A 23,451-nucleotide genomic window follows, 5' to 3' on the forward strand; every position below is an offset into this window, starting at 1 on the left:
TCACCATCTTCATCAGCTCTCTGGCCACTGGCCCTGTTCCTACCTGCTTCAAGCATGCGGTGGTCCAGCCCCTCCTGAAAAAACCTAACCTCGACCCCACCTTGCCAAGCAACTACAGACCCATTTCTAAACTGCCTTTCCTTTCAAAAGCCCTTGAAAAAGGTAATTTTAAGTCAACTTATGCCTTACCTTCACCAAAATACTATCTTGGAAACTTTCCAATCAGGTTTCAGGGCCCACCACAGCACAGAGTCTGCCTTGTTGAAGGTACATAATGACCTACTGCTCACCGTTGACTCCGCGACTGTGTAATCCTGCTCCTTCTCGACCTCAGCGCAACATTTGATACTGTCGACCACACCATCCTAATTGACTGTCTCTGGTACGGGGTTGGTATTGATGGCACTGCCCTGAGCTGGTTCATCTCCTATCTCAAAGGTAGGAGTTTCACTACTAACATAGGCAACTCTTTCTCCTCCCCAGCTAATCTCTGCTGTGGGGTTCCAAAAGGTTCCATCCTTGGCCCCATTCTCTTCTCCCTGTATATGCTCCCCTTAGGCCGTCATTCAAAGGCACGGCATTTCCTTCCATTGCTACGCAGACGATACACAACTCTATCTCCCCCTGAAGCCCAAAACCCAATCAAATCTGCTTAACCTTACCCGCTGCCTTGAGGATATAAAGTGTTGGATGGCCCAGAACTTCCTCCAACTAAATGAGAGTAAGTCTGAGGTCATCCTTCTCGGCTCCTCGGACTCAATCAAAATGATAGCAGGCAGTCTTGGAAGCCTTACCCCATTACTCAAACCTCACGTCAAAAACCTCAGCGTGATATTTGACTCAGCACTGAAATTTGACAAACAAGTCAATGCCATGGTAAAAGCCAGCTTCTTCCAGCTTCGGATGATAGCTAAAATTAAACAATTCCTCCACTTTGATGACCTCGAAAAGATCATCCACACATTTATCTCCTCCCGCCTAGATTACTGAAACTCCCTCTACACTGGCATCAGCCAATCTTCCCTGTCCCGCCTGCAACTGGTCCAAAACGCCGCAGCGAGACTCCTGACGGGCACCCGAAAAAAGGACCACATCATCCCGATCCTGGCCTCTTTCCACTGGCTCCCTGTGCGGTTCCGTATACATTTCAAGACCCTCCTCTATGTCTACAAAGCCCTCAATGGGCTTGCCCCCTCCTACATTAAAAGTCTTCTCACCCACCACTCCATCTCCAGGTCCCTCAGATCGGCCGACTTGGGGCTGCTGAATATCCCGCGGTCTAGGCATAAGCTCAGGGGCGACCGCGCATTTGCAGGTTGCAGCTCCCAGACTGTGGAACAGCATCTCCCTTCCCATCAGAACTGCCCCCTCCATCGACTCCTTTAAGTCAAGACTAAAAACTTATCTATACTCCCAAGCCTTTCCTGACGTCCACTGAGTGAGGGTTATATGTATATGTGTATGTAGTTTGTTTGTTTATACAGGTACTATTCTTATAACAAATGTAAAGCACTTTGGCCAATTATAACAGGAAGAAACAGCACATCTCTGAATTCTGCAATGGTCATTTTCAATTGCTAGTTAATGTTTTACATGAGAGAGTCCTACTCTTGGACAGGAGACCGAAGTGTATAAAAGTTTGTTAGTATTCAACCTCACTGTGTATACACACTTTTGGAATGTTGACGTGATTATGTTGTTCTGTCTGATTTTTGTTTCAAGGGAATACTTTGAATGTTTCAAAATTACACAAATCGAACTTTTTAGTTTGAAGAAAATTGATTTAAAAAAATCATTACAGCATTTCTGTGCAGTTTTAATGTGGGGGTTTTAATAGTGGTGATATATTACCAAGGTTATAAGGTTATAAGTGATAGGAGCAGAATTAGGCCATTCAGCCCATCAAGTCTACTCTGCCATTTAATCATGGGTGTTGTATCGTTCCCTCCTAACCCTGCCTGCCTCTCCCCATAACTCCTGACACCCATACTAATCAAGTGAGGTAGAAGTGCTTCCATTTCATGGAAAACACTACAGAGTTACAGAAATGAATAGGAATCCGGTATAAATCATTGGTGATAGAAAAAGGATTTAGATTTTACAAAAATAGTAATATAACACTGCTTGATTAAATCTGTCTAAGAGGCACAGGGAAATTTGTGACTGGTTTAGCTTGCACCATGAACCATTTTTCTTGTTCTAGCACTTTCCAAAGATGCTCATTGACTTCAGCTTCAGAGCCTTTTGATCCGTCACTCAGTCAATAAACTCAGATCATAAAAGATGAAGTACGAAGGGAAGCTGGTCTGCAATATAAAGAAGGACAGTAAAAGCTTCTTTAGATATGTTAAGGGAAAAAGAGTAGCAAAGTCAAATGTGGGTCCCTTGAAGGCAGACACGGGTGAAATTATTATGGGTAACAAGGAAATGGCAGAAGAGTTGAATAGGTACTTCGGATCTGTCTTCACTAAGGAAGACACAAACAATCTCCCAGATGTACTGGAGGACAGAGGATCTAAGGGGGTAGAGGAACAGAAAGAAATTATCTTCAGGCAAGAAATAGTATTGGGTAGGCTAATGGGACTGAAGGATGATAAATCCCCTGGGCCTGATGGTCTGCATCCCAAGGCCCTCAGGGAGGTGGCTCTAGAAATAGTGGACGCATTTGTGATCATTTTCCAATGTTCAATAGATTCGGGATTAGTTCCTGTGGATTGGAGGACAGCTAATGTTATCCCACTTTTCAAGAAAGGAGTGAGAGGGAAAACGGGGTATTACAGACCAGTTAGCCTGACTTCGGTGGTGGGACAGATGCTGGAGGTAATAATGGAGCATTTGGATAGCAGTAAAAGGATTAGTCCAAGTCAACATGGATTTATGAAAGGGAAATCATGCTTGACTAATCTTCTGGAATTTTTTGAGGATGTGACAAGTAAAATAGATGAAGGGGAGCCAGTGGATGTAGTGTATCTAGACTTTCAGGAAGCCTTTGATAAGGTCCCGCATAGGAGACTGGTGACTAAAATTAGAGCACATTAGAGCATGTGCTCTCCTCACCTCTGCAATTCAGCTCTTTGGACAATGTTTGGACCGAGACTGTGATGAAGTGTAGATCTGAGTGGTCTTGATGAAATTCAAGTGAGTGATGGCGCCATCATCAAGACCCTCCTGCTTTTAGTGGCAGCAATTACTTCCTTCCAGGAGCCTGAACAGTCAGAGCTCTATCTGTTTTTGGAAACATGAAATGCTGCATTCACAACATGAAATGAACAAACTATTTTTTCCTGCAGTCACAACCTATTTAATTATGTGACATTTTTAACCAGGAAAAAGGCAAACCAGGAAACTAACTGTATGCTGTCTCATGCAAAACATATACATTGGCATATGGTCAAGAGCCTTGATCCAGTACCATCCATCCGGTGATATAGATGCCCGCTGCATAGTGAGCCCCACAGATTAAAATCCAATTTGCAGTCCGTAACTTTTATTCCCATCTGGTTATTTACCACCTTGCAATCATGACCACAGCGCAATCCCAATGTATTTCACAGTTCAAGTACTTCTGAGGCACTGTCAGTGATAAGCACCAGGAAACATGTTCGCTAGATCTCACAACCTGCAACATAACTGTGACCAGTTAGCCGGTATCTTTTGTTCAAGAAGGAACTGCAGATGCTGGAAAATCGAAGGTACACAGCTGGTATCTTTTGTTCTTCGGTGAAGGGACAAATTTTAGTCAGAACAGCGAGGACTGCCCCTCTCCTCCCTGGAATAATGTCCATAGGTTCTGTGGTTGATGGTCAAAGCGTCAGTAAACTGGTTTCTCTGGAAGACAGCACATCCAACTGTGCTAGGCTCCAACTCTGGGTGATTCAGCCTTGAATCTGGGCTCAGGTCCATGAGTGATGTGGTCTGAACAGACTCAAGGGTGAGTGAGGCCAGGTTGAATAGCGTGTGCAAAAGGGTGAGGAAAGTTGAGCAAGAGAAATTTGGATAATTGGGTAAACTTTATAAGAAACCAAAGACTGAGGGAACGTGTTCAGTGCGAGGCAGTTGCAGGCAGATGTTTTTTCCAAATGCACAATTGCTGAATTAAAAAAAGGCGATTTACCCGTGTTGGACTTTAAAGCTCCCCATGAAGATGAATGCACTTGGTTTGTCAGATCTTCAAATACATTCCTCATCAGCAGTACCGCAGCATTCAGGAAACCCAATAAGATGAAAGAGACAAACCCAGTTTTCCCCTTAGTTTGTGGCTCAATGTGGCCCTCTGATGGCCATGTTATGAATTACACAGCCGTGGCAAGAAGATCACATTAACTCCTGAATGCTGAACTGTTGTTGTCTTCACAGAATTTGACATTGACCCTGCAGTCTTTCATAGAGTAATTCTTCCAATCCTGCTAATTATTATAATACGTTTCAAGCTTAAACTCTTGGAAAAAAAAATTTAGAACACATGGTATTGGCGGTAGGGTGTTGACGTGGATAGAAAATTGGTTGGCAGACCGGAAACAATGAGTAGGAGTGAACGGGTCCTTTTCAGAATCGCAGGCAGTGGTGAGTGGAATGCTCCTCTATAATCTTTGGTGGCGAGTGGAGTGCCGCAAGGCTCGGTGTTGGGGCCGCAACTGTTTACCATATATATTAATGATTTGGAAGAGGGAATTAGGAGCAACACTAGCAAGTTTGCGGATGATACAAAGCTGGGTGGCAGTGTGAACTGTGAAGAGGATGTTAGGAGGTTGCAGGGTGACCTGGACACGTTGAGTGAGTGGGCAGATGTGTGGCAGATGCAGTATAATATAGATAAATGTGAGGCTATCCCCTTTGGCAGCAAAAACAAGGGGGTAGATTATTATCTCAATGGGGTTCGGTTAGGTAAAGGGGAGGTGCAGCGAGACCTGGGCGTCCTTGTACACCAGTCACTGAACGTGGCATGCAGGTACAGCAGGCAGTGAAGAAAGCCAATGGAATGTTGGCCTTCATAACAAGAGGATTTCAGTATAGGAGTAGAGAGGTTCTTCTGCAGTTGTATAGGACTCTGGCGAGACCACATCTGGAGTATTGTGTACAGTTTTGGTCTCCTAATTTGAGCAAGGACATCCTTGTGATTGAGGCAGTGCAGCGTAGGTTCACGAGATTGATCCCTGGGATGGTGGGTCTGTCATATGAGGAAAGATTGAAAAGACTAGGCTTGTATTCACTGGAGTTTAGAAGGATGAGGGGATATCTTATAAAAACATATAAAATTATAAAAGGACTGGACAAGCTAGATGCAGAAAAATATTCACAATGTTGGGCGAGTCCAAAACCAGGGGCCACAGTCTTAGAATAAGGGGAGGTCATTTAAGACTGATGTGTGAAAAAACTTTTTCACCCAGAGAGTTGTGAATTTGTGGAATTCCCTGCCTCAGAGGGCAGTGGAGGCCAAGTCACTGGATGGATTTAAGAGAGTTAGATAGAGCTCTAGGGGCTAGTGGAATCAAGGGAAATGGGGAGAAGGCAGGCACGGGTTATTGATTGGAGATGATCAGCCATGATCACAATGAATGGCAGTGCTGGCTCGAAGGGCCGAATAGCCTCCTCCTGCACCTATTTTCTATGTTTCTATGTAAATGCTTATGGTGCAAATGTTTTGAAACCCACTACTCCCGACGTTATTGAGTTACTTAGAATTGGTCACTAAATGACCAGCATGTATTTTGAGTAGTAAACCTGCGTGCACTCCTCGTTAAGGTTTAGATTTATTGTTGTGACAAGGTACAGTGAAAAGCTTTTTTTTGCATGCTATTCAATCAGATCAGTGAGTACTTTACATAAATACAATTAAGTCAAACTCAAGTACAACAGATGCAGCGGAGGGAAAGATACAGAGCGCAGAATGTAGCTCTCAGCATTGTGGCAAAACAGTTCCATAGACAAATTCCAATTCTCCCAGAGGTGAGCTTTCACCTTTCCAAGTTCCATGTTGTTAACAGAAGATGCATGTGCAAGGCTCAGACAGCCATGGAGGCCAAGTCATTGGGTACTTTTAAGATGGAGATTGACAGATTCTTGATTAGTAAATGCCCATGTTCCACTTAGGAAGGAAACCGGAACGGAAACCTCTGGAGACTTTGCGCGCCCGACCGAGGTTGCAGGTAATGGAAGCAGGTAGGGAGACGGACAAAAACCTCCGGGAAACACAAGGAAACCTCGGGTGGGGCGCAAAGTCGCCAGAGGTTTCCGTTCAGGTTTCTTAAGTGGGACAGGGGCATAAAAGGGAGTCAAAGGTTATGGGGAGAAGGCAGGAGAATGGGGTTGAGGGAGAGATAGATCAGCCATGATTGAATGGTAGACTCAATGGGCCAAATGCTCTATTTCTGCAACTATGACATGAATTTATGAACTTATTAATGTTATATGGAAAAAAAACCTTCCTGCACCGCCGTCCCCACGCTCCGAGGCCGGCCAATCCCACGATGGTGAGTCCGCAGCTCCGCAGCTCCGCAGTCTCCCGAGCCCCCGGGTCGTTCAGGCTGGAGGCCGCTCCACGGTGCTAGGCCCCAACGACAGCCGAGACCCGACAGGGAAAAAGTCGGGTCTCCCAGACAGGGAAGAGATTTAAAGAGACACTACATTTAACTGCAGGCTGTAAGTCGCGCCGACTAATTCTGGACCCAGTAGTGGGAGCAGCACTGACTGAGGGGAAAACGCTGGTCCTGTCACTGTTTACTTGGTACCGTGATATTCCACAATCCAACTGTTCTGAAATTCTGATGATTTGGCATGTGACTCACTGGGACTGGTTGTCGTGCCGGGAATCATTCACCTGAACCCTAGTTGCTACATTCCCTTGAAACTTACCTCTTGGAAAAATGTATTGTAATATTGTCTAACGTGTTAAAAAATTTAAAAATATGTTAGAATATTAATAAAATTAACATCCAATAGTTTAGTTTAGAGATACAGAGTAGAACTCGGCCTTTCTGCACACTAAGTCCACACTGACCATCAATCACCTGTTCATATTAGTTCTATGTTATCCCATTTTCACATCCAACACACTGCAATCCAGAACAAGGGGTCACAGTTTAAGGATAAGGGGGAAATCGTTTAGGACCGAGATGAGAAAAACATTTTTCACACAGACAGTGGTGAATCTCTGGAATTCTCTGCCACAGAAGGTAGTTGAGGCCAGTTCATTGGCTATATTTAAGAGGGAGTTAGATGTGGCCCTTGTGGCTAAAGGGATCAGGGGGTATGGAGATACCGAGTTGGATGATCAGCCATGATCATATTGAATGGCAGGTGCAGGCTCGAAGGGCCGAATGGCCTACTCCTGCACCTATTTTCTATTTTTATAGCTAACTAGACCAAGTGCAGACCCGTTGGGTCTGCTCCCCCAATGGTGTGATCCCCCAACCCAATATTCCACTATGCACCCGTCTCCTCCAACGGAACTGAACCCGTTCCCAAATGTAAGATTCCAGCACTCCCCTGCCTCCCTCAGCAGTGGATTAAAAAAAACCTCCAATTGCACCTCCCCTGCCTGCTGCAGCAGTTCCAATTGCAATACCAATTGGCCCTCTCCCTCCTGTTGAAGCACTTGCTGTGATATCCCATTGAGGTGAAAAGTTCAGAGTGTTCCTGTCTTGCAACTTTGTTTTGAAGTGTGTTGGAAGCTGATAGGAAGGAGCAGCGAATCAAAAGGCAGAAAGGCAGCCGGACGCCAGGCGGCAGCCACACAGTTTTAATATATAATAAATAGATTAACCTACAAACCTGTACGTATTTGAGATGTTGGAGGAAACTGGAACACTCGGAGGAAATCCACACGGTCATAAGGAGAACGAGCAAACTCTGCACTGACAGCACCGTGGTCAGCATTGAACCCAGGTCTCTAACTCTGTAAAGCACCAGGTCTACCGATGTGCCTCTGTGCCGTCAATAGTCTGAATCTATTGGCGAGACCTGCATCACCAAAGTCTGAAAAAGGTTCCCCACCCAAAACGTCACCTATCAATGTTCTCCAAGGCTGCTGCCTGACCCGCTGAGTTACTCCAGCATGTTGTGTCTTTGTTGTATACTGAAGGGGGTTAGGATCAGTTGCAGACAATCTATCCTGCAGTCATGGCCTTAGTTAACATTTTGTCCAACATACGGATCCTCCAATGGTGAAATATTTGAGACTGCACTGAGCTATGTTGGGCTTTGTTAATATACTCTTCCCTCCTCATGTAACACTTTCCGACTTAAGAGACAAAAGCATTACCCACTTAGCCCTATCTGGATGGCATGCACACGAGTTGCAGGATATGGGAGCTAATATGAAGAATGCTGCTGATGACAGCTGGAATTAGCCATCTGAGAAATCTGATAAAAGTAATTACTGGAGCTGCTGTAAAGTATCCCTTAGTTACCCTTAAGGATTAAGGGGGAGTTAGTGGAATGTGAGAGAGAAAATAAATTGCATATCTACAAGTGAATAAGGAGTGGGGCAGATCAGTTTGTTCTGCTGAGGGCTGGCATTGGCCTGATGGGCTGAATGGCCCATTTGAATATAAAGATGAGGGTTTAATTACAACCTTTTGAGGCAGGAGTCACTGATGATTGGTGGGAGAGGAACGTAGTACATAGCGGGCAGCAACACATTGATAAATGGGTTTCAACTGATCAGAGCTGTTAGGAATTGCTCTGTGGTAGTGCCTGAATCAGAAAGAGCAGTTTGCTTAAATGTAGCCAATCTTCAGTGAAACTGGAAAGACCCGTCTTGTCCCTGGAAATAGGTTTTCCAGTGAATCATCCAATCGGCAATATTCTATGTGAATCTGGGTTGAGGAAGGTTACTTAACAATGAACCACAAGCTTCTGACTTTGATTCAAGAACGCTTCTCACTGGCTCCATCTCTCTCCCCCAACCTGTCACCCGTTACCACTTCCCTTACATAAACAACCTCAGTAACCCCATTCTAACCCATCAACCTCAATGTTTCACTCACCACGACCTACAGTGCCCTCCATAATGGGGGGGACAATGTATAAACACTGCTGTAATTTCTACATGGTGATACCAAAATGTATAAAAATGGCCTTTATTAAAATCTGACAATGTGCACTTTAACCACATGTGATTTTGTTTTCTATTACAAATCTCAAATTGTGGAGTACAGAGGCAAATAAATAAATGATTGGTCTTTGTCACAAACATTATGGAGGGCACTGTATCACCTGCTGCATCTCCCCCACAACCCAGCATGCTTGGTTTCTTCCCTCTCCTCCCACCCACCAACCACAGCACCCCCACCCCCCCATCCCACCCCCCTCCCCCCCCCCCCCTTAGGTTCTAGGTTTTCCATTTCCCCACTACCCTCACCCTGTCCTAGGTTGTCCATCTCCCCGCATCCTATTGCCCTCAGTTCCCCCACTCTAACCACTCCACTGACCCTTTATTTTTTAAATCCTCCATTTAATCCTCCTGGCTCATACAGCTCTGCTACAGCACTCCTATCCACCTTATTGCTGAGCAATTTTGGACTGCCCTTTCGTTCTCCTTTCTCATCCCTGCCTTTATCCCTTTCCCTGGTTTTCTCGCCCTCTCTTCGGCAGCCTTTGGTTTCAATTTTTTACCCCACACACAGCTCCCTCCTCCCTCACCCTCCCTCTCACACGCGAGTTCCAAGTTTCTAGCCCCTAGCTCAGGGTGGCAGTGCTCGAGATCCAATCCTGATCTCTGGTGCAGAGTTTGCATGTTCTCCGGTGGGATTCTCCCGGGTGCTCCGCCTTCCTCCAACATCCCAAAGCAACACAGCTCGCCAGGTTAATTCATCGCTGTAAATGGTGCCTAGATTGTTTGTGACTATTAGACCCTCGCAGGGAGTTAATGGAAAGAATAACATATTTCACAGAAAACACCAGGAGGCACATCCTTTTCAGGGGCACAGGTCCCAAAAAATGGCTGGGAATTAAATTTCTGTTTGATTTTCCCCAGTAACTTTTTGCTTTAAAAAGCCTGTGGTTATAGGGCATACAGCCAAAAGATTCTACAGACATCTGTTCTGAGCTGGTCTGTTCATAGCAGATCTATGGTGAGATTGCAAAACAAATGAAATCAAATTCATTAAGACCTCTTCTAATGGAGTGAAGTTATTTGGAAAAATCCCATGTTCATGGTGACATTTAAATATTGTTTTGTACTAATTCATAGGCTGCAGAAAACGGTGGACATCGCAGGAACTGATTTCCCCACCATTGAAGGGATCCACAGAAAGCACTGCCTCTAAAGGCAGTTAATATCACCAAAGACCCACCGCACCTTGGCCCCACTCTCAACTCGCTGCTACCATTGGGATAAATATACAGGAGCCTGAGAACCGTGACCACCAGGTTGAAGAACAGCTTCTTCCCATTAACCAGCAGGCTGTTGAATTACAATGCACAATCCTAACCGTTACCTCAGCAACGATCTCCTATGGACTTTGTTTAGTTGCATTATGTACTGTGGTTTAGACGATTATGGTCTCATTACCTGGTGTTCCTGATATTATTGTATGATTCATGGGCCTGTCCCACTTAGGCGAATTTTTCAGTGACTGCCGGCGATTGTCATAGTTGTAGCAGATCGCCGAAAAACTGGTGCCTGGACCCCCCTACAGAAATGTCTACAACAACCTACCACCTAGTCAAGGTACCGACAACCGGCGACCCATTAGGACATCCTCCTACGACCACATCTCCGCCAACCTTCCTCCACCCCGCGACAAGCTATGACCCTGTCAGCGACAACCGAAGACAACTTAAGACAATTCAGTCGCCGGTTGACGTAGGTAGTCGCCAATGGAATTCACCAAAGTCAGCACCGGCAACAACCTACGTCATCCTGGCGACAACCTACGTCAGGAATAGTCACGCTGCGCTCACTGGCGTCAAGCCAACTGTCGCCTAAAACTTTTAAACATTTCAGAATCCAGCGGCGACCAAACGCTACAATTCTTTGGGCGACTGAGACGACCATACAGGCGACACCCCGGCGACAGATAGTCGCCTAAAAAACTGCCGAAGTGGGGCAGGCCCATTACTGTTTGCTGTGTTGGCGCATTGATGTGCATGTAAAGCAGCAGCAAGTAAGAATTACATTGTTCTCAATCCATATGACCCACATACTGACTTGCGGCGGAGAGGCATGCACTACAGACGATCTCCGCAGAAGCACAGATGTGGCACTGGCTATGGCAAAGCGATGGCAGAACCTCATCTGACACATGAGCGAAAAATGCATATGACAATTAAACACTTTGACTCTTGATATAGAAAAGGGATTAGATAATCAGCGTCAATTTTTTTTATCAGGGCATTTACAAACATTTTCTTTTTTAACATTTAGTGCACATGATGCCCCCATATTCACCAACATTCACTGTCCTGATATAAATCAAGGCTTTGATGGGTTGGTTTAAGTCCCACTCCAGAGAGGCACAGCCCCGCAGAGACGCTGCCTCACAGCTTCAGGTGAGGAGTTTGCACGTTCTCCCAGATAGTGTGCGCTATTTCCCACGAGTGCTCCAGTTTCCTCTCACCCAAAAGATGTGTGGATTGGTAGGTTGATTGGTTGCAGTTAATATGTCCTGGTGTGTGGATGAGAGGTGTAATCTTGTGTGGGAGGAGTGGGATCGATGGGAAGGCGTGGCAGAACGTCTCGGTATACACAGGTGAAATTATTGCAATATTGTTAGTGGTACAGTGGGTCGAGGATACTAGGCCTTTAAGGACAGTTATTTGTTCAGATTCAAGTTTAGCAATAAAGAGTTTACAGCACAGCCATTCAGACAGTAGACCAGACATTTTGATTGAAATACAACAAACACGATTCAGAATTCAAATGATGGGGCTTACAGTCATATTTTTATGGGTACCAGCACACATTGGCATTAGAGGAAACGAAATGGCAGATAAGGTGGCAAAAGAGGTAACAAAAAGAAGTAAGATTGATTTAAGTATTAACATAGGTAAAACTGAAATCAAAGACATTATTAAGCAAAAGACTGAAGGAAAAATGGCAAAAGCAATGGGAGGAAGAGCGGAAAGGACAGTGGTTCTACAGTCCAAACCCTTAATATCATAAACTTCATACAGCTAAAAAACTTTCAAAAATACAGTTTCCTAATTTTACACCCAAAGTGTGAACATGAATTCTCTCCAGATGGAAATGGGTCTCGTCTCCTGCAGAGCACTCTTTCCCAGAGGAAAGTGGGAGAAATGAGGTGCAGGAAAAAACAGAAAAGAGGAGACAGTAATTTCAAGAATTAGATTTGGACACACTGGTCTGAACAGTACACTTTTTATAATATATAAAAACAAGCATAATACAGGCAGATGTGAATACTGTGGGCAAGAAGAGACAATAGAGCATGTCATTGTACATTGTGAGAGGTATGAGGAGGAGAGAGGACGGATGAGTGAGCAGTTCAGAAAAAGAAAGAGTACAATTTGATTTGGTAGATATTTTGCAAGGGAGTTCATATAAGTGCTATCAAATCCTGTTGCTTTTTCTTAGGGTTACCAATTTGTTCGGAAGGATATAGGTTATTAGTATATGTAATGGTGTTGTTTGATCCACACTCTATGCCAGTTGGTGGCGGTAATGCACCAAAAAAGTTGTTTGCCAACCGCCAAAAAAAACTACATAGAAGTAGAAGAAGACCCTTCGTCAGTCGAGACCCTTCTTCAGAACCTGAATATTATCTAACCCCTCGTCCGCCAAAGATGCTGCCAGGCCCACTGAGTTGTTGATTTGCATCAATCCTCGGTGATTTGCACCCCCTCCACTCTCTCACCATTGGTCATCCAACATGATACTCTGCCTACCCTACTACCTAACCATCTGGTATCCAACATGTCCATCTTCATAAAGCCCTGCCCACCCCACTCTCCTACCATTGAATATTCAACACGTCCATCCTCACAATGCCACATCCTCTCAATCAGTTGAAGAGCGACTTAAATGTGCTTCCACCAAAAAGGCAAATAATGTTTATTTTTAAGCCTCTGGGTTTGTTGCCAGCCATATCCTGGAGATATGTCTACAATTGTTGGAGGTTCGTCATCTCCAGCTGCACTACACAACTGCAGTAGGTGTTCCCATAGCTCATCTCCTGCCTGTTATGCTGCTGCAAGTAAGAATTTAATTGTTCTGTTTTCAGTACATATGATAATTAAACACACTTGTTTCATAATCTTTAAAACCGTTTAGACACCCTACCTCTCCTGACACTCTTTCTTCCTACATGATTCCATCCTCTGGGTCAGCCTAGCTTGGCTGAGAGTCCACTCTAAAGTGGCTTGTTAGGGTCAGTATTTTCCTTCAGGTCCATGCAAGATGAATTGATAAACTGAAGGTATCCAGTGAGCCAGTGCAGCACAGTGACACAGCCATCAGAACTGGTGGCTCCCAGCACCAGAGGCCTGGGCTCGATCTAGACTTTGGGGGCGGTGTGTATCAACCCCTTCTTAGCTTTTCAATTAAGACATATATTGACATTGACATATTGTCTATGAATATTGAAATATTGACATTGAATATTGATATATGACAATAAAACACTCTTGACTCTTGAATCGAGTTGAAAATCCTTCCCTCAGATAATCTGGCCTGGCCTCAAAATAAATTGCTTTTGTCTGTGGATAACTGATCAAACCCCTTGTCCTATGTCACTCGAGACAACGTTGCCAACACTTCTGGAGTCTGCAGCAATTATGTAAAGTTACTGCACCTCAAATGTTGGACCTTTGATCCATAACGCTAAGGACTACCTAACGAAACTGCGATAAAAAGCTCTGGATGAATACAAATTGTTTCTACAGTAATCTAACCTGACATTTTGAAAATCAATATTAAATATTCTGCCTTCTGAGATTCCCAATCAATCAGTCCACTTGGCCTTGTGAGTATTTATGCTGTACTTGTACTGCAAGGCTGCCATCAATGTAAAACAGTTTCATTGATTTTGGGTTGTTGTTTAAACAGCATCTGAACCCAGAGTAACCCAGCAATAGACAAGATCTCCTTCAATCACAGCTGCCTTAGATCAATTCTCCAAATTCATATATCCAGTATCATGTGAGAATTAAGTCTGTTTGGGCCTGAAGCACTGCCAAAATAGGAGGACCATTTTAACCAATGTAAAACTCGCACTGTAACTGCAAGTCCCGAAACTGATCATTTCTAATCCTGTTTAAGTTAAAACTGAGGTTGCTTACATAAGCCTATCACACGCAATCTTTCATTCTCAGAGGATGGCCAGCCATTTAAACCAATACTACTTCAATCCCATTTTTTCAATCTCCCCAGATGTTACCAATCACTTACAAATAGGGGCAATTTGCAGTGGTTAATTAACTGACGTTAGGGATGTGGAAAAAAATAGGAGCACCCAGGAAACCTTGGTGGATACAGATCGCACCCGAGGTCAAGATCGAGCCCAGGTCTCTGGTGCTGGGAGCCAGCAGTTCACACTGACTGTGCCACTGTGCTGCACTGGCTCACTGGAAACCTTCAGTTTATCAGTTCATCTCACATGGACCCGAAGCAAAACACTGATCCTAACAAGCCACTGGAGAAGACTCTCAGCCAAGCTGGGCTGACCCAGAGGATGGAATCATTTTGGAAGAAAGGAGTCCGGAGAGGTGGGGTGTACAAAGGTTCTTAAGATTATGAAACATTTTGTCAGCACAATTTCAGCAGGATATTTCTGCTAACGGGACACTTCAGAACTAGAGATGTTTGACCCCATAAAAGTACAAGAATCTAATGGGAATTCAAGGAGAACTCCTGGAGCCAGAGAATGGTCAGAATTTGAGCCAGATGCTGGGGGGGGGGGGGGGGGGGGGGGGGGGGGGGGGGGGGGGGGGGGGAGCATTGGGGGCTTTGAGTTGGTTAAATACAAGAAAGAAAAAAAGACCATTAATAGAAACAAGGAACTGCAGATATGGTTCACCAATGAAAGACACAAAATGCTGGAGTAGCTCAGCAGGTCAGGCAGCATCTCTGGAGAACATAGATAGATGAAGTTTTGGGTTGGGACCCTTCTTCAGAATGATTGTGTCCCAATTCACTATATTGCCGCTACAGGTGTTGCCTGACCATTTGAGTTCCTTCAGCACTTTGTGTGGGGGTGCGAGATTGCAACCTTCACGTGGTCCGCCCTGTTTCAACGAATGCAATCAACCTGGCGTGCACAATCAAATAAGATCAAATAGAACAAGTTGTCCTACAACTTAAGGCTGCGATTGTATGGAAAACAAAATGTCACACCCATCAGCTGGAAGTGAACAACAAGTGAACCAAGGCAATTGTCGTCATGTTTTCCAAAAGAAAGGAAATCCCAATGAGTAAAATCCACTAGGCTGGCATTTGCCAAATCATTACATAAACAAGACCAGCCACAACTAAAGAGACTAAACTATCTGACAGAGCAATATTTATATTTCTGTACTGACTTATGCCACAACAAGTTTAGGGTCAATCTTTCTGAAACAGAGTATGGGAAATGTCTGTTGCACAATTTAACATGGGTCAGACGGAGGGTGACTCACAGAAATCTGTATCTCATTGAATCTCCGTTAACATTACAACAGCTGAGTATGTTGTGCGGCACTGTTGTGTTTTTCAAAGAATAATTTAGGACAAAAATATCCTGCAATAAGTTTTAAAAGTCTACACATTTAAATCTGAGTACTACCAAATTATTAACACACAGCACAAAGCGCATAAGTTAAATTCAATGCCAAATTATTATTTTTGTACCATTTTCACACTGCAGACCATTAGGTTTCAGGAGATTGTAGCCAACAGAAACCCCGACATCTTTGATTCATTTTAAATCGGGGCAGCAGTAAGATTGCGATCATGCTTGTTTGCGAGTGGGTCTTGCACCAACGCACAGTTTCCTTGCCGTACAATGAATATAGAGGTACATCACTCCCACTACATCCTCTTGCTCAAAGGCTGAATTCTGTCCTCGATAAATCAAATATCTAAAGAGTTAATCATGATCCAATTTATCTTCCAACTAAACCATTTTGGAGAGCAAGTTAATTATTTTCTAACCGGGTCTGTGAAGATGTAATTCCTGACATCCCTTCAACAGCCTGGCTCCAATGTCAAGGTTATTACCTTCCCCCCCCCCCCCCCCCCCCTCCCCCTCCCCCCCCTCCCCCCCCCAGACCAGGTTCAAAGCTTTCCCTCCCTCCAGAGGTTTATCTCTGTTCCATCAACTTTTAATCCCCTCTGCAAAAGAGAATAATAATATTGATATAGTGAGTTTAACAGAAGCTCAGAGCACAGGCCACTGGGGAATTTAATGGGAATTTAGTGAGTTTAACAGGAGCTTGTAGAATGGGCTCCTGGTGAGTTTAACAGGAACTCGGTGACTTCAGGCAAGTTTATCAGGAGCTTGGTGAGTTTAACAGGTTTCCATGAGCACTTGGGTCTAGTGTAGATGGATTGTTGGAGGGTTGTCATCTCCAGCAGCCCCATTTTCCTGAGCTTTTTTTGTAAATGATCTTACACTGTGACCTCTGGTAACTGAGCCACCCTCCATTTCAAAGTTTCTTCTTGTCCATTCTATCAAAAATCATGATTACCTCCGATAGCACTAACCTCTTAGCTCAGAGGAGAACTTCCATCTTCTCCCGTTCTTCCATTCCCCTGCACAATTCAGGTCCAAACATCTCTGAAAGGAAAACTTAGTGACACAACCTCCTTGCTTTTGTACTCCATTAAGCACGGCACCTGGTTTGCTTATGTACATAAACAACATCCTTTACCCCCCCCCCCCTGCATCCATTATAGTCCGATGTATGTTAACCAAATCCCACCCCCCTCCCTCCCTATACCCAACCCCTGCTCCCCACGTCTTGTTGCTGCTGCACCTACTTTAAAGTCCAATCCTTACGTTCAACTCTATGAATCTATTCCAAGAGCATGTCGCCCTGACCTCCAAAACCAAGAAGAGGGAGGAAGAAAGCTACAATATTTTAGGAACTGCCCCAGATACGTTTCACAAGATTATGACCATCAATTCCAATATTCCTAATTGGTGCCAGGTTAAAATCCTGGGATGCTTCACTCAACAGCACCTTCACTGTAGGGACGGCAGGCAGCAGGTTGAGAGGATGGTTCAGTGCCGCTCAACATGGAGATGTTTGATCGTGACAGGCAAAAAATATCAGAGTAACTGGCCAACCATGCAGGGCCTGCTAGCCTCTCCGGCTTCCGATCCCCTGCAGGAACAGCAGTAGCAGAGCAGGGTAGGGATCAAAAATCAAAAATTCGCAAGGAGAAAATGGTACAAAAAAAGGTTGGATTTTATTTTGTTGGCTATATTTTGAAAAGCTTCACAGAGCATAACATAATACCTGATGTGTTGGCTTCATTCACGGCGAAGTGACAGTACAGTGAAGCAGCATACAGTTTAAACTAAATATCACTCGGAATACAATTTAGTGAACTGTAAGAAAACATATTTACAGTTGTAATTTTATAAAAAAGTGAATTAACATCCAAATAAAAAAGTAATTAAAAAAGACAAAACATATTTTTAAAATGGTATTTTAAAATTTTCACGGCAGAGTTTGGCTTCTGAGGAAGAGCTTTGACTCTTAACAGTAATGAGAACTCGCTGAAACACTCAGCTGTTAGTTTGACTCCAGGCAGCTGACGGATGTCACGGTATCAGGACAACTGCAGGACCTTCTCTCGGGTGTTGCCAGGCATAGATGAGTGCAGCCTCCATTGTTTACAGCGCAGTGGTTCTGCCCTATTAAAATCAATCCAAACAGGCATTATCCACATATGTCTGTGCCTTCAGCATTCAACAACTCACCTTTATATCGCACCAATGCTCAAGTGAAACTGCGGGAGGAGAGTCACCAGATTGTTAGGAAGAGTTTACAGGGATCAGAGTCAAACGTGGGCAAATGGGACACGATCTCATACAGCATGGAATGGGACCAGGCAAATGGATGGGCATCTTGGCCTTTAGCATGGACAAGTTGAGCCATTGTTTCCGTGCTGTATAGCTCCAGGCTACACAAAAAGCTGTTGATGGGTGATCCAAAGCTCGGTTAAAGAGGTCAGTTTTAGGGAGGAGAGGAAGGTGACATGGCAGAAAGCATTTAGGCAGTGCTTTGGAAGCTGTAGGATTGGCAACTAGGGTGACATGCATGCATGCTAGAATGTCAGACAGTCAAGAGGGCAGAATTGAAAGAGCTAAGATAGCAAAAGAGGGTTGTGGGAAATTACCGAGAGATCAAAGGGATGGTGTTGTGAGGGGACAATAAGAATTTAGAGTAAGATTTGGGCGGCACAGTGGCGCAAAAGATTAAATAACTGGTAGTGCTGCTGCCTCACAGGGCCAGAGACCCAAGTTGGATTCTGACCTCAGGTGCTGTCTGTATGGAGTTTGCATGTTCTCCCTGTGATCGCATGGGTTTCCTGCAGGGATTCCGGGTCCCACCCACATCCCAAAGATGTGGGTTTATAAAATAATTGGCCTCTGTAAATTACATCCAGTGAATGGATGTGAAAGTGCGATAACACAGAACTAATTGTGAATGGTTGGTTGGCTTGGACTTAGTGGGCCAAAGGGCCTGTTTTCATGTTGTATCATTCAAACAATCAGAGTGAAGCTTCTTGACAGCTCTGGGTCTGTAGTCACTGGAGTTTAGAAGGATGAGGGGGTTCCTCATTGAAACTTACAGAATAGTGAGAAAGGTGATGATGAGAAATGTCTTCAGTCAGTGGGTGGTGAATCTGTGAAATTCATTGCCACAGATGGCAGTAGAGGCTAAGTTATTGGATATTTTTAAAGCAGACATTGACAGGTGCATCAAAGGTTACGGGGAGACGGGGAGGGCAGGAGAATGGGGTTGAGAGGGAAAGATAGTCGGCCATGATTGAATGGCGGAGTAGACTTGATGGGCCGAATGGCTGAATTTTGCCTCGGTGACTTTATTATGAACATAAAAATCCAGCTCAAAGCACTTGAATCAAAAATTGGGAAAGCAGAGGAATGGTCTTTCTAAAGTTAGCATTACATGTCCGTGTGACAATCTGTAGTGAAGGCAGCAATGATACCAAACCAAACAGCCCAAACAGCACGTTCAACTCCAGACCCAAATCATTTGGTCAATCATATAGCGTCATACAGCGTGGAACCAGGCCCCCAGCCCAACTTGCCCAAGTCCACCAACATGCCTCATCTACACTAGTCCCATCTGCTTGCGTTTGTTTGGCCCATATCCCACTAAACTTATCCTATCCATGTATCTGTCTAAATGTTTCTTAAAAATTGCAATAGCACCTGCCTCAACTACCTCCCGCAACAGCTCGTTCCATACAACTACCACCATTTGTGTAAAAAGGTTAGTCCTCAGGTTCCCATTAAATCCTTCCAACTTCATCTTAAACTCACAGAACTGGATCTCTGCACATCCCTCTGCAATTGGATGCTCGACTTCCTCATCCACAGACCACAGTCTGTTCGAATTGGCAGAAACACTTCATCCTCAGTGATAATCAGTACGGAAGCACAAGGCTGCGTGCTCAGCTCCCTGCTCTACTCACTCTATACTCATGAAAGGTTACGGGGAGAAGGCAGGAGAATGGGGTTGAGAGGGAAAGATAGTCGGCCATGATTGAATGGCGGAGTAGACTTGATGGGCCGAATGGTTTCTCACCAGGGACTAACTGTACAGAACGTTTTTCCTTCTATTATTTAATATGTAAAATAATATGTGTGTTATGATTGTGTTTATAATTTGTTTGGTTGTTTTGTTGTTCCGCGAGCATTGCCACTTTCATTTCACTGCACAGCTCGTATGTGTATGTGACAAATAAACTTGACTTGACTTGACTTGACTGTGTAGCCGGACTTAGTGCAAACTGCATTTTAAAGTTCGCTGACGACACCACTGTTGTGGGACGAATTACAGATGGTGATGGCCGACCGACCATATTGACCGACTGACCATATGATGCCAGCACAACAACCTGGCTCTCAATATCACAAAAACCAAAGAACGGATTGTGGACTTTGGAAGGGGAAGGTTGAGGACCCACAATCCTGTTTACATCTGGTGGAGAGGGTCAAAAACTTCAAATTCCTGGGCGTGCATATTTCCGATGATCTCTCCTGGTCCCAGCACACTGATGCAATCATAAAGAAAGCACATCAGCGCCTCTACTTCCTGAGAAGATTATGGAGATTCGGTATGTCAAAGAGGATTCTCTTGAACTTCTACAGGTGCACAGTAGAGAACATACTGAATGGTTGCATCGTGGCCTGGTTCGGCAACTTAAATGTCCAGGAGCGGAAATGACTGCAAAAAGTTGTAAACATCACCGGCTCTGACCTCCCCACCATCAACGGGATCTATCGTAGTTGCTGCTTCAAAAAGGCAGCCAACATCATCAAAGACCCACACCATCCTGGCCACACACTCATTTCACCATTGCCATTGGGAAGAAGGTACAGGAGCCTCAGAACTGTAACGTCCAGGTTCAGGAACAGCTTCTTCCCAACAGCCATCAGGCTATTAAATACAACAACCTCATAAGCTATGAACTACAATAGACTATTATTATTATTATTTCACTGTTATTGTTTGGTCTTTTTTTCTGAGGTTTTTGTTCTATTATTTATTATATTTACTTATTCTGTTTTGCTGCAGCAAGTAAAAATGTCATTGTTCTATCTGGGACACATGACAATAAAACACTTTTGGCTCTTGACCTATGTCCTCTGGTTCTCGATTCCCCTACTCTGGGCAAGAGACTGGGTGCATCAACCCAATCTATTTATGTCGTGATTTTGTACACCTCTGTAAGATCACCCCCCCCATCCTTATACGATCCAAGAAACAGGGTCCTAGCCTAACCCTAACCTCCCTGGAGCTCAGGCCCTCGAGTCCTGGCAACATCCTCGTAAATCTTCTCTGCACCCTTTCCAGTTTAACACCATCTTTCCTACAACATGATGCTCATAACTGAATACAATACTCTACAACACATGTAGCAAACGCAGGGTCAGAGGGAGTACAGAGAAGAGTGCCCATTACCTGGGGGACACTGTGAGTATGCCGTGGTTATTCCATAGAGACGTGATCGTCTAGTTGCCTTTTGTTCATCAGTCTCTCGTCCGATAGCACGGTCCACAGCTACGACAGCGTCCCTTCAGCAACACAACGCAGAAGCAAGGTTAAACATCTGCCGGACAGAATCCAGCTGAATTTATTACTAATTTTCTTAGACACCGTGTCAACTGTGGTATACGTGGCTATACTTAAGATAATATTCCTTAGACTTCAAATCATACAAAAGGCAGTCATTTCTATGGCTCTTTGATATGTCTCACTTCTCCTTGTGTCACAGCTCTCCAAATGTTTTCCTTTCACATATAAACACACACACACAATCCCTAGTATTGAATCTACTTGCATCAAGCTTTCAAACTACAACTTTCTGCTTAAAATCCAACCAAGTGTCACCTCTGTCCCTTCTGCCAGCTGCCTTGAATCTGTGTCCATTAGATATTGACCTTCCTGCTTCTCTTAACACCATCTCGCACGGAACAGTACAGCACAGGAACAGGACCTTCGGCCCACAATGTCTGTGCTGAACGATGCCAAGGTATCTGCCTGCACATGATCCATATCTCTCCATATCCGTGTGCCTATTGAAAAGCATCTTGAACACTACCATGGTACAAGATAAAAATACTGGAGAAACTCGGCGGGTGAGGCAGCATCTACGGAGCGAAGAAATAGGTGACGTTTTGGGTCGAGACCCTTCTTCAGACTGATGTGGGGGTGGGGAGAAGAAAGGAAGAGACGGAGACAGTGGGCTGTGGGAGAGCTGGGAAGGAGAGGGGAAAGAGGGAGAAAGCAAGGAATATCTGAAATTGGAGAAGTTAATGTTCATACTGCTGGGGTGTAAATTACCCAAATGAAATACGAGGTACAGCTCCTCCAATTTACGGTGGGACTCACTCTGGCCATGGAGGAGACCCAGGACAGAAAAGTCGGATTCGGAATGAGAGGGGGAGTTGCTGAGCCATTGCCCGAAATGTTGCCTATTTCCTTCGCTCCATAGATGCTGCTCCACCCGCTGAGTTTCTCCAGCACACTTGTCTACCTTCGATTTTCCAGCATCTGCAGTTCCTTCTTAAAAACATCGGGAGATCAGGTTGGTTAGTGCGAACCGAGCGAAGCAATCGCCAAGCCTACACTGTGTCTCACCGATGTCGAGCAGCTGACATCTAGACCAGCGGATGCAATAGATGAGGTTGGAAGAGGTGCAAGTGAACCTCTGCCGCACCTGGAAAGACTGCTTGGGTCCTTGAATGGAGTCAAGGGGGGAGGTAAAGCGACAAGTGTAGCATTTCCTGTGGTTGCAAGGGAAAGTACCAGGGGAGGGGGTGGTTTGGGTGGGAAGGGACGAATTGACCAAGGAGTTACGGAGGGAGCGGTCTCTGCAGAAAGTCGAAAGGGGAGGAAATGGGAAGATGTGGCCAGTGGTGGGATCCCGTTGGAGGTGGTGAAAATGTCAGAGGATTATCTGATGTATGTGACGGCTGGTAGGGTGGAAGGTGAGGACAAGGGGGACGCTGTCCTTGTTACGACTGGGGGGATGGGCAGTGAGAGCAGAGCTACGGGATATAGAAGAGACCCTGGTGAGAGCTTCATCTATGATAAAAGAGGGGAACCCCCGTTCCCTAAAGAATGAGGACATCTCCAATGCCCTGGTTTGGAACACTTCATCCTGGGTGCAGATGCAGCATAGACAGAGGAATTGGGAGTAGGGGATAGAGTCCTTACAGGAAGAGGTTGGGAAGAAGTGTAGGGAAGCAGGGTGGGAAGATGTGTAGCATCCATCACCACTGGCAGTGTTCCAGGCACCCACCAACCTCTGTGGTAAAAAAACTTTCTCTGCATGTAGATCACATTACTCCAGTACTGAGGTCTTTACACTGGCTTCCTGTCTGTCAAAGAATTGATTTCAAAATATTACTGTTGGTTTACAAAGCACGGAATGGTTTAGGGCCAAAATACATTTCTGATCTTCTGCTTAGCTACGAACCACCCAGACCTCTCAGATCGTCTGGGACAGGTCTGCTCTGTGTACCCAGAGTCAGAACTAAACATGGAGAGGCAGCATTTAGTTTTTATGCACCACATATCTGGAACAAACTCCCAGAAAACTGCAGGTCTGCTGCAACTCTCAGCTCTTTTAAATCTAGACTGAAGACTTTTCTGTTTGCCGTTGCCTTTCAGTAAACAATACAATTTATTAATTACCTATACTGCACTGTAACTTCTATTCCTGGTTTTATTCTATTTTAAATATTTTATTTGATTGCTTTTAATTTTGTAATTATTTTATCTGAATAATCTAATAATCGTTTTACA

At 44.6% G+C, this 23,451-nt stretch overlaps 1 protein-coding gene across 1 annotated transcript in view; it reads right to left on the reverse strand.

The window, feature by feature from the left end:
* Window positions 1-17,331: 17,331 nt before the first annotated feature.
* nid1a (nidogen 1a) overlaps window positions 17,332-23,451 on the reverse strand; it is a 95,784-nt gene continuing 89,664 nt past the window's right edge. Inside the window, exons 19-20 of the mRNA XM_055635170.1 lie at window positions 21,103-21,215; window positions 17,332-17,801 (exon numbers count right to left, since the gene is read on the reverse strand). Coding sequence (XP_055491145.1) covers window positions 17,680-17,801; window positions 21,103-21,215 — 235 coding nt within the window. The 3' untranslated portion in view covers window positions 17,332-17,679. The remainder of the gene's footprint in view (window positions 17,802-21,102; window positions 21,216-23,451) is intronic.

The sequence above is a fragment of the Leucoraja erinacea genome, chromosome 5, assembly GCF_028641065.1.
Source record: "Leucoraja erinacea ecotype New England chromosome 5, Leri_hhj_1, whole genome shotgun sequence".
In the NCBI taxonomy this organism is placed as follows: Eukaryota; Metazoa; Chordata; class Chondrichthyes; order Rajiformes; family Rajidae; genus Leucoraja; species Leucoraja erinaceus.